Source organism: Balaenoptera physalus, assembly GCF_965194825.1.
Source record: "Balaenoptera physalus genome assembly, chromosome: 15".
NCBI lineage: Eukaryota > Metazoa > Chordata > Mammalia > Artiodactyla > Balaenopteridae > Balaenoptera > Balaenoptera physalus.
Genome location: NC_138894.1, coordinates 77,501,916 through 77,514,140, shown reverse-complemented (window position 1 = coordinate 77,514,140; position 12,225 = coordinate 77,501,916). Strand labels below are relative to the sequence as shown.

The window sequence follows — 12,225 nt, the reverse complement described above, 5'->3', positions numbered from 1 at the left end:
TGGGCTCCAGGCTGGTGGCCAGAGACTGGCTGTCCCTTAGCCACCAAGTTCTGAAAGGAACTCTGATATGTAGTCTGAATTCAAACTAGGACTTATAAATTGTTATGAAGGTGCCAAGGTAGGTGGATAGAACATATTTAGTGGTTTATTACACCGAATTATATTTTTAAATATTTCGATATATGGTATGTGGACCTTCACTTAAACTCTCACCCTGGGTCTCAAAAATGTTAGGGGTGTGTCTGTTAATCTGATGGTAACATTTTCAGTTTTACTTTGAGACGTAAATACTTGATTCCGAAATTTCTGATGTTCGCATTGTCTGAGTAGAAAATAGAAAATTGCTCAAAACTACAGGAAAGCCATTGCTTCCTTATGCATGTAAAACCGTTTGGCACAAGTGATAAAGCTGCAGCTGTTTAAAAAAAGCCTGGAGCACCCTGGATAGCTGGGTGGAGGTTCAGTTCCGTATTCATTAAAACTGTATTTCAAAATTTCCTTAGAAGAATGAGATGAAATAGAGTCTCTGATCATTTCAGTGACTCCCTGGAGCAGAGATATTTATAAGTTCCTAGTCCAGAAATGATTTGAGAGTTGAAAAATTTGTAAATTCCAAAACAGACTTGGAAAAACTCAGGCATAACCTAAGGATACTTGAACTTTTTTTGAGAGGGTTTATCATCTTAAAATCATGGTATCACCAAAAGTTCAGGAGGGAAGGTACTGCATGTGAAATTTACGAAGAGGAATTGAGAAGTGGGGGTACCAGTAGCAAAATTCCTGGGCCTTTGAGGGAGGGGGCAGTGCAGTCGGCTACATTTCTCTCCTGTATTACAACACCTATAGCAAGAGGTTCCACGTAACATTAGCTTAAACAAGGTAGAAGCTTATTTCTCTGGTTCACTTAATAAATAGTTCAGAGCAGAAATAGTCCAGGACTGATATGGGGGTTCCTTTGAGGTTGGGAACCTCACCTCCTTCCACCCTTGCTTAGGTTGCCTTCGTCTGCTCACCACGTCATACTTTAGCATCACATGCCAACCTGGGAGACAGAGAAAAAGGGGGCAGCAGAGGGCACACCTTTCCCCTTCAAGGCACAGTTCAGAAGTGGCACATACACTTCTGCTCCTGTGTTATTGGTCAGATTGCATTCTAGCTGCAAGGGAGGTTGGGAGATGTACTTATTTTGGGAGGTCAAATGCCTAGCTAAAATTTGGGTGTTCTGTTATTAAAAGAAGAGGGGGAAATGGACATTGGAGGACAACTATTATTATGTGTCTCACATCCCCAACTGATATTCTTAGAAAGGACCCTGGCAGTGTCAGTCACTTGGAGGCCTGCTGGGGAAAGTGCTGAGATGTACCCAGAGCGGATGCCCGCGTACTGATAGGCTGGTCCCTCCTTTAACGAGAATAAACTAAAGTACATCCAGAATTGCAGAGTGCTATTAAATTGTAAGCTGTAACATCACATCACAAGTGTCCCGATGGAAACAGGTTGCTAAGTAGATGCTATGCTTTAAAGTCTTAAGGTAGTTTTTTTTTAATATTTATTTTTTATTTTTATTTTTTAATTTATTTATTTTTGCCTGTGTCAGGTCTTAGTTGTGGCACGTGGGCTTCTCTCTAGTTGTGGCATGTGGGTTTTCTCTCTCTAGCTGTGGCGCAGGCTCCAGAGCGCATGGGCTCTGTAGTTTGCAGCATGTGGGTTCTCTAGTTGAGGCGCACAAGTTTAGTTTCTCTGCGGCATGTGGGATCTCAGTTCCCCGATCGGGGATCGAACCCACGTCCCCAGCATTGGAAGGCAGATTCTTTACCACTGGACCACCAGGGAAGTCCCTTAAGGTAGCTTTTAATTCCTGCTTGGTTGGTTTGAACACCTACAGACAGTTGTGCAAATGTTTCTAACCTTTATAAATTCTTATTTGTTTTCAGAAATTGGCTAAACTGCTGCTCTGTGGCACTGAGTTGGTGACAAATATCCAGGTAGCTGCAGATATCAGAGAGATCCACAGGAGAGTCGAGGAAGAGGAGATAAAGCGTCAGAGGTGAGGACCCCCTGGCTCTGCAGTGAAGTATCTCCTCTCTGGGTCCTCAGATTCTCCCTGTCTTCGTCAAACCTAGTCTAGTAGAATCCACTTCTTGCCCCTTACGAATCCTCCCTCCTTCTTTCTTTCCTTCCCTCCCTCCCTCCCTCATTGCTTCCCTCCTCCTTCCTCAAGTATTACCTTCCTAATGTGTACCAAGCCCTTTGGGTACAAAGAGGAGTGGACACGGCCTCTGCTCTTGATGTTCACAGTCTAGTCGAGCCAGATGTGCAAACGCCCAACCATGATTTGTGTTAAAGGTATGTATAAGAGTCGTGGAAACACATATGAGGAGGCCTTTAATTCTCTCTGGAGAGATTAGAGAAAACTTTCCAGGCAAAGTGATATTTGAATTGGGCCATAAGGGATGAAGAGGAGTTGGAGTCAAGGAATGGGCATTTTAGGAGCAACTTGGGCAGAGGCCTGAGATTGCATGATGTTTGGGAATGGCATGAGAGTGAGGGATGTATGGGGGGTGGTGGAAGAAAAGAGACAAGGCTGAGAAGGTACATTAGGCTGTTCTGGGTTTAAGTTAATCATAGCAACCAGACCCATAAACACTACGTACAAATGTAACAGTGTGTTAAAGAATGGTAAAGACTCCATGCCTGGAAGGACAGAGGGTCAGAGGGACGATGGGGTCCCATGGCTGACCCTCAGCTCCAGGCCTTGGCAGGCAGGCTGTGGGCACACCCATCTCCTAGGGCTCAGCTTGCCCGATGAGGCAGGCGTAAGCTGCTTAGGAGTCAACTTCTAAGTTTTGTTTGCCCACAGAGGACCGATAGCAGCAGGAACAGAGGTTCTCATGTAATCTCTTCCTTTGGCTTGTTCTTCAATTAATTTCCTACCTATAGTCCAATTACAAGAACAGCCCATGGGGCCATTTTGCTCATCTCAGTAGGTACATACACAGTACAATTTTTTTTTGATTGATTGATTTTTATTTATGTATTTTTGGCTGCCTTGGTTCTTCGTTGCAGTGTGCAGGCTTCTCACTGAGGTGGCTTCTCTTGTCACGAAGCGCGGGCTCTAGGCGCGCAGGCTTCAGTAGTTGTGGCACGCAGGCTCAGTAGTTGTGGCTCACGGGCTCTAGAGCGCAGGCTCAGTAGTTGCGGCGCTCAGGCTTAGTTGCTCCACAGCATGTGGGATCTCCCCGGATCAGGGCTCGAACCCGTGTCCCCTGCATTGGCAGGTAGATTCTTAACCACTGCGCCACCAGAGAAGTCCCCACAGTACAATTTTAACAACAATATTTTCAATTGTTCAACATAAGTAGTTCTCCCCACCAGCAACTTTACCAGTGTCACCAAGATATAATTTATTCTTGAAACTTCCCACTGCCTGTCATGGCCTGAACCAGGGACTGAATTGGCAGGGACAGCTGCAGAAACTCCCTGAGGGTCCCATTGAGGAGTTAGGCTTCTCCTGCAGCCACTGAGGAAAAATGGAAGGTCGCGAGTGGCAGAGTTACAAGATAAATGTGGGTTCTGGAAAGATAATCTGACAGCTGTTTCTCATTTTTTAGAAAAAATAGTTAATTGAATTATAAGATGTACTATGTGCCCTAGCTTGGAAGGTGGGAAGGAGAGAGGGGATCGTAAGATAATTATGTTGTGATTCTTGTCCTTAAGGGAGTTTGAACCCTCGTTTGGAGACAGTCTCATAGAAGGACAGTCTGTTAAAGTTGGGAGAGGGTCGCAGGCATATGTCCTGGCCCCTGTTCTCAGAAGGGGCCTCACATCTCAGCCTTAATACCTCCTTCTATCCAGCCCCATCCTCAGTGTTCTCCATCACATGGTTTCTTTGGAATTTCTGGAATTCTGGGAGATCATCTCTATTTTCCATTACTAATGGTGGAGTTTTCCTTTTTGTATGTTCCACTGGTCATTTATTGATAATTTGGGAGAGGAATGGCCAGACATTTGAGGTCATGTCAACAGTAAAAAATAATGAGTGCCATTTGTTAAGTGACTACTGTGCTGGGAATAATTTTATTTAATCCTGACAACAGCCATAGGAAGGTAGTGATAAGTGGAATATTTATAAATGGAATGGAATATTTATAAATGGAATATTTCCTGCCGTATCAATAAACAAAGGATGTCACAGTCATCAACGATTGCAGCCCTCCAGCGTAAGCCAGTGAGCCCTGAGGAGACTCAGGGTTGAAAAGAATACCTGCCATCTAGCAGCCATCAGACTGCAGCCACTCCCTGCAGTGAGCCCTGAGGAAACTCAGGATGTGAAAATACAGGATACTGGCCCCAGATAGCTGAGGTGCATATCAAAGGAATGATTTGAGTGAGCCCAGACTCTTGCATCTTCCCATACATAGAAAAGCGCTAAATTCCTTAACTTGAGACATCTGGTTTCCTTTAACAATGATCTTTTGACATTCCCAACTACCTGCAAAACTCCTGTTTATCCTGGCTCCTCCCAGCGCCTCCTTGGAGCAGTTTCTCAGAGTTATCTGAAACTCTGTCTCCCGGGCTGCAGTCCTCATTTTGCCGCAAATAAAACTTAACTCGCAACTCTCACGTTGTGCATTTTTAAAAGTCAACAGTTGATCCTTTCATCCTCTCTATTCTACAGATGAGAAAAATGGGGCCTGCAGAAGTTAAGCAATTTCTCTAAAGTTGAGAGCCAAGTAGCAAAATCAGTATTTGAACACAAGCTATGGGACTTGTGACCAAGTGGTTAACTACTGTGTCACCATCTTACTCAGAAGTATGTGACAAATTGACTCTTGATCTGTGTGTGTGTGTGTGTGTGTGTGTGTGTGTGTGTACAGCCTTAATGTTGATCCATTTTTGTTATGTGTCACTTTGTTTATTCGGTCTCAGTTACTTAGAGTCAAGCATTAAACTAAAAGAAGATTTCTCAGAGCCCGGTTTGGTTTTCAGGCAGAGCTGGGTACCCGGGCCTGTTTTACAGACCCTAGAGAACCAGCCTGCTTTCTTGGAAGGCAGCCTCAGGAGCTGGGCTGTTTGTATTTGCAGACTTGAAAAGCTGGAGAACGAGGTCAAGACCAGTCAGGACAAATTTGAAGAGATCACCACGAAGTGGGAGGAGGGCAAACAGAAGAGAATCCCCCAGGAGCTGTGGGAAATGCTCAACGCCCAGCAGGTGCACTGCGCTGGGCTGATAGAAGATAAGAACAAGCTGATCAGCGAGTTACAGCAGGCAAGAGCCTGGCCCCCGGTCCTGGCTGCCGGGGATGGAGCTGGGGGATGTTAGCTTCTCCTGAATGGAGAAAGGCGGAGGCTTTACTTCATTACCCAGAATGCGATATAGCTCAGGCAATACACTTTTTTTTTTTTTAAGAATGGAGATTTCCTTTTTTTTTTTTTTAAATTTTATTTATTTATTTATTTATTTATGGCTGTGTTGGGTCTTCGTTTCTGTGCGAGGGCTTTCTCTAGTTGCAGCAAGTGGGGGCCACTCTTCATCGCGGTGCACGGGCCTCTCACTATCGCGGCCTCTCTTGTTGCGGAGCACAGGCTCCAGACGCGCAGGCTCAGCAATTGTGGCTCACGGGCCCAGCTGCTCCGCGGCATGTGGGATCCTCCCAGACCAGGGCTCGAACCCTCGTCCCCTGCATTGGCAGGCAGACTCTCAACCACTGCGCCACCAGGGAAGCCCCAATACACTTTTTTAAAATTTATTTTTTATTGAAGTATGGTTGAATTACAATGTTGTGTTAATTACTGCTGTACAGCAAAGTGACTCAGTTATACATATATATACATTCTCTTTCATGTTCTTTTCCATTATGGCTTATCACAGGATATTGAATATAGTTCCCCGTGCTATACAGTAGGACCTTGTTGTGTCAGGCAATACACCTTTAACCAGAAGAAAAAGCTTTGTACTCATTTTAGAATTATTGGCTACCTAATAGAAAGATGTCTTGTCGTAGCAAATGCTGTTTCAGGTTTTATGTGCTTAGTCAAGGAATGGAACTTAGGCTGCAGTAGATGTTTTCCCATGTTGGAGCACGGGAAATTCATTGCTTGGCTGGAGCACCCTGGGCTTTCTGGGAGGCTGCAGGGAGATTTGCAGCAAGTAGTCATCGAGGGGTCTGATCCTGTGCTGCTCGTTGAGGCTTTGCCCCGAGCTGAGCCCATGGCCTCCAGACACCCGTGCTTCTCCCAGGCCCTCCCAGCCTCTCCCAAGCACCTTCCCTTTGTGCAGTTACAATTCCTAGTGCGTGATCCTGATGGGAGGGGTCCCCCCACCCCGGGGTGAGGCGTGGCTGGCAACTTCTGGCTTCTGTCTCAGTTGATGACCAACCTTTGACATGCTCTTCTCTAGGAGTTAAAAGCCAAAGATGACCAGTACGTGAAGGATTTGAAGAAACAGTCGGGTGACATCTGCCTGCTCCTGGAGAGGATGGAAGAACAGGTGAAAAATGTGATGAAAACCTTTCGCCAGGAGCTCCAACACATCGAGGTGATGGCATGCGAGAGAGCTGCCCTCTGCCCCTGGGAGGGCCCTGGGAGGAGTCCCCTGGGACGTGGCTGCCTGTGGCCTAACCACCCAGGGAGGGCCCCCAGACGTCTTGGTCCTCTCATTGCTGTCTCTGCTGTAGCGTTTCATTCACTTACTTATTGATACATTCACTCCTCCAACAAATATGCAAGTGTCTACTAAATGGCAAGCACTGTGCCAGGGGCTGGAGATACAACCACGGACAAAGTCCTGGATGAAGCCTGTTTTCTAGCAGGAGACAGCTAGACAATAGAGATAAATTACTAAGTATATAATTTGACAGGTGTGATAAGCACTTGGAAAGAAAAGAAAAGAGGGGTAAGAGGTGTGGAGGAGGGAGATTAGTGCTCCAGAAGCAACAGGCATTTGTGAGCCATTTATTTGATGTGTTTACGACAGTCAGGGATGGAGGGAGAGGAAAGGGGCGTGCGAAACAGGATCCAGGAACCAATATTCTGGATTTGAATGAAATGTTAAGGATTGAGATCGAGACAGACCTTTCCAAAACGGAAGAGAGCCAAGAGGTGGGGGCCTGTCTCTTTGGAGTATTACAGACTCATTTCTGCATTCCTGAGTCTACCCCATCCCCTGTTCTGTGAGCTCCATGCTGCCTTTGCTTCATGGGAACCCCAGCCATAGCAATGCTCTAACCCGACTCCCGGCTGAAGACATGCCGGGGTTGGCCCTGTGACTGCAAGGCGCTGACCTTTCCTCAGCTTCCTGCCTCGCTTATCCAGTTGACACAGGACAGCTGGCACGTTTCCTCTTACAGTCTGCGTGAAGCATAGATTTCATAACACTTTCCATGCAACTCATTCCACAGTCCTTTGGTTGCATGAAACTTGGCAAGTCTGCGTTTGGATTTGACTTTGTGGGTGGCAATGCGGCGCTGGTGCTGTTGTCTGAGATTTCTTTGATGCTGTGGGACCTGCCTAATTAAAACAGACACAAGAGCCCTTTTCCTTCTTGATCGCAGAAAGCATTTGAGGTGGAGCGAGAGGAGCTGCTGACCAACAATAAGAAGAAATGGGAGCAGGCCCTGCAGGCTCACAATGCCAAAGAGGTCAAGGGGCGGCCGATGGGGGAGGGGGTGGGGTGTCAAGGGTGGTCCATAGGGTCTGGGGTGATTCCTCTTGTGGCTGAATTTGCTAGCCTTCTTGGACCTTGGGGAGGATTGCCGTGGCCAACATCCCTGACTGCACCTGCCAGTTAACCAGCGGGGACTGCGGATGGCGCCCTCTCGTGGTGGTGGTCAGTACCACCCGTGCCGCCCGCTGTGGTTTCCACAGTCCTCCCACTCTCTACTTCATTTCCTGGGTATCTCCCCCAACCATGGCTATTTGCTGCCCACAGAGCTGTTTTAAGACACATTTTAAAGGGTGTGGGGTTATCGCTTTGTTTCAGAGATGTAAAGAACAAAGAAATAATATGACCAAGATCCACTGGGTATTTTTTTTTTTAGAAATCCGAATGTCTGACTGCAGGGTCTGCCTTCCTCTTAGAGTTTCTGGAGTAGAACCCCGTTAGGCAATACAAGGCATAGCCTGGGAGTTCAAAGCCTTGGGGCACAGGGGTTCTGAGGGCAGACAGACTGCCTCCAGAGTCGGAACAGGGATGGGACCTGCCTTTCCCCTTGTCTCCCTGTGCCTTCAGCTGGAGTATCTTATGAACCGCATCAAGAAAGTGGAGGAGCACGAGAAGCAGCTCAACAAGCAGAGGATCTGGGACTGCGAAGAGTACAACACGATCAAGATCAAGCTGGAGCAGGACGTGCAGGTGTGACTTGTTCCTCCCCCAGAGCGTCTGGGCTGCTCAGCAGACGGAGAGCACCTGTGACTGTCTCTTCCTTAGCCACCACCCATAATATTCTAGAGCTAGTCCATTGAACCAGTACTTACTTGTTATCTGCTCTCTTTTAAATGATTGTATTTGAAGGAGCTCATGTACAGGATACACGTGGAGGAATGCTTTCTTTAATAAACCAGTGGAAAACTGCCAAGATGCTGAAGGGGTCTGGAAACCATGGCACGTGAGGGATCGTTGAGAGAACTGTGCATTTTCGTGGGGTGAAGGGAAAATGTCCCTAGGGTCAGGTAGGCCACATGTGTCCCATGGCCAGTGCTAGGACAGCCACCATCCAATGGGTGTCTACCGTATCCCAGACACTTAACACGCAGTATCTCTAATCCTCTCAGTCACGTGAAGGGGAGAAATCACTAATGGCATTTTATACACAAGGAAACTGAGGCTCAGAGACAAGGCTACTTATCTGGTAAATGGTAAGCCCTGGATTGAAACCCAGTTCTGTGTGCCTCAGTAGCCTGTATCCTTCCCAACATTCCAAACAGCCCCGTGACTGATGGTTGAACGTAGCAGTAAGGCAGGTTCTGACTCACCATCAGAAGGAACCTCCTCAGAGTTAGAACTGTCTAATACAGAAAAGGGTCATCCCACAGAACAAAGAGTCCTTTATCTCATAAAGTATTCAGAGGCTGAATGACTATGTCTGTCTTCAGTGTAGAAGAAGGATTCCTGCAGTGGGAAGGAGGTTAGATTTTTCTGGTTTCTAAAGTTCTTTCCAAACCTAGGATTCTGTATTTCAACATCGGTTTAAAAAAAGAAAAATCATCCCTAATTATATTTAGATGTAATGTAATTGTGTCTTAATATTCAAGCATGTTCATGTTCTATTCATTTCAGTCTTTATCTAGAAAAACATGTTAGATTAAAGCTTTTCCACATAGCCTTTGGTAGAATTTCAGGTCTTAACTCGTCTTGTAGCTTTATATAACGAGGTTAAATTAAAAAACCCCGTTAACGAATTCCCTGGCTGTCCAGTGGTTAGGACTTGGCGCTCTCACTGCCGTGGCCTTGGGTTCAGTCCCTGGTCGGGGAACCAGGATCCCGCAAGCCACAAGGCAAGGCCTAAAAAAAAACAACCCCCACCCCCAAACCCTATTAGATTACAAATATTTTTCCAGTTGAGAATTTTCTTGAGCCTTTCTTATATTAATGTCATGGAGCTGAGCATTAGACAAAGAACAGTAGAAGTCTGTAAGAAAGCAGCACTGCTTCTGTGGGCTGTACACATTACACTTTTAATGAAAATGGCTATTGTTAAGCTTTCTGAAGTTATCTTGATTCTACGATCATTTATATAACAAAAGTACATAGTGTTGGCCTCAAACAGTGAAATAATGGAACCTCATGTTCTTTTTTGTTTTGTTTTTCCTTTTGTGGTAAAGACCTTTAATACAAGATCTACCCTCTTAGCAAATTTTTAAATATACAGTACAGTATTGTTAATCATAAGCCCTCTGTTGTACATTACATTTCCAGAATTCATTCATCTTGCATAACTGAAACTTTGTACCCTTTGACCAATACCTCCTCGTCTTCCCTTCCTCCAGCCCCTGGCAGCCCCTCCTAGCAAATTCTACTCTCTGCTTCTAGGAGTTTGATTATTTTAGATCCTACGTGTAAGTGAGATCATGCAATATTTGTCTTTCTGTGTCTGGCTTATTTCACTTAACATAACGTCCTGCATGTCCATTTATGTTACTACAAATGGCAGGATTTCCTTTTTCTTTGAAAGGCTGAATAATATGCCATTGTATATATATACCACTTTTTAAAAATCCATTAGTCCTTCATTGGACATTTAGGTTGTTTCTATATCTTGGCTACTGTGAATAATGCTACAGTGAATGTGGGAGTGCAGATACCTCTTCAAGATCAATTTTTTGGGGTATATATCCAGAAGTGGGATTACTGGATTAAATGGTAGTTCTATTTTTAATTTTTTGAGGAACCTCCGTATTGTTTCCATAGCAGCTGCACCAATTTGCATTCCCACCAGCAGCACAGAAGGGTTCTCTTTTCTCCACATCCTTGCCAACACTTGCTGTCCTTTGTTTTTTGATAAACAGCCATGCTAATAGGTGTGAGGTGATATCTCACTGTGGTTTTGATTTGCATTTCCCTGATGATTAGTGATGAGCATCTTTTCATATGCCTGTTGGCCACCTGCATGTCTTCTTTGGAGAAATGGCTATTCAGGTCCTTTGCCCATTTTCTCACTGAGTATTTTTTTGCTATTGAGCTGTAGGAGTGGAACCTCATGTTCTTAATCCAATGTTCAAATGCTTGAAGGAAGCCAAAAAATTCTGGGACATGGGGAGATTATAGAGGTTAGGGGGTAAGACCAGGGAGGTGAGGGGCAGAGAGGCAGGTAGCCTGGGAGACCTGGGTTTCCTGGCTCCCCCTGTGTGGATGGACTAACAGTGGAGCGTGGGTATGCAGGAGGCTGGCAGATGGAGATTCTCAGAGTGGGAAAGCGTGTGCAGTTCCTCTGTGTAACAGTTCCTTCCTGTGTTAGAGTTGAGTATACTGTACCACACTCCACCCTTTAGCTGGGAAAAGGTAATCAAATCAGGGATTACCTATATTGCAATATGTGGAATATTTTAGTAGACTGAACTCTATCATAGTGCCTCTGAGCTGTATTCACTAGATAGGAAAGTTAAATAGCGTCGATTTTTGTCAAAAAGATAATGGCATGCAGCTCAATTCCTAACACTAATTCATAGCACTGTGTCAGTTCTAAAATATGGAACTAAAATTTTTGCAAACCACAAAAATACAAAGGATCCAATACACATAGATATGGTTTGATAGGTGAAGCGTAAGAAGTAAAAATAAGAAGATGCACTTTTCAAGTGCTTACTGCTAGCAAGGTCACACTAGCAATGAATGAAGATTTTACCACTGCGGCCCACCACCCCAAAATAAAACTGCTAGAAACACTTAGTTCTTGATGCAGGAAGCAAATGGTTTTTATTTTTAGGCCTTACCTGCTCATTTAAAATTGTGAAATGGTTTAGTTCAACTTTAATACCAGAATATTCATCACAAAAAGTTAAATACAAGTTATTTATTTAACAAGTATTGTGAACTTACATGGTGCAAAGCATAAAAATAAATAAGATACAATTTCTGTCCTTAAGGAATTTACAATCTTTTGAGCAAGAAAGCAAGCTACATAAATAGTATGAATGGTATAAAAGAGTGAGCAACAGGGAAGAAAAGGGTAGGCAAGAGTGTGGGATGGAGAGTCTGCAGTTCCAAATGGAATCCAGGGGTTCCCTCCCATCCCCACGGGGTTGAGATCGGTGATAAAGAGGCTCAGTGGCATCTTTAGAATCAGCTGAGAAGGCCAGAGGGAAAGGCTGTTCTAAATTTCCATTCTGCTGGGGCAGTACTGGCTACCGGGGGCGTCAGCCTGGGGTAGGAGATGGCTCCGGAAAGCAGCTTCCTTGCTCCTACTGCCCCAGGAAAAAGAGGGGAAGGGAGGTGCGATCAACACCTGGAGTACCTGAAACATTGAAGGATTTTCGTGGCAGGTTAGATTGTAATCTTTATAAATTTTCCCCCTAAACTAACCATGATATTTTGCCATTAGTCTTGGGAACACGGAGTACAACTTTGCAAAATACCTTTGGATAATTGAATAATAAGCACAAGCATTTAACAAGATCGATTACAATTTTTCTGGTATTAAAAATATCTAAACTTTATTTTATTTAACATCTTTATTGGAGTATAATTGCTTTACATTGTTGTGTTAGTTTCTGCTGTATAACAAAGTG

General features: G+C 44.8%; 1 protein-coding gene across 4 annotated transcripts in view; it reads left to right on the top strand.

Moving 5' to 3' along the window:
* The window catches only part of DRC1 (dynein regulatory complex subunit 1), a 51,487-nt gene that overhangs the window by 13,750 nt on the left and 25,512 nt on the right, over positions 1-12,225 (top strand). For 2 of the 4 annotated variants that reach the window (XM_082428016.1, XM_082428015.1), the window contains exons 3-7: positions 1,935-2,047; positions 5,086-5,269; positions 6,401-6,538; positions 7,554-7,640; positions 8,231-8,353. In XM_082428016.1, coding sequence (XP_082284142.1) covers positions 1,935-2,047; positions 5,086-5,269; positions 6,401-6,538; positions 7,554-7,640; positions 8,231-8,353 — 645 coding nt within the window. The remainder of the gene's footprint in view (positions 1-1,934; positions 2,048-5,085; positions 5,270-6,400; positions 6,539-7,553; positions 7,641-8,230; positions 8,354-12,225) is intronic. The other 2 variants (XM_082428017.1, XM_082428018.1) reach the window with 2 other exon arrangements.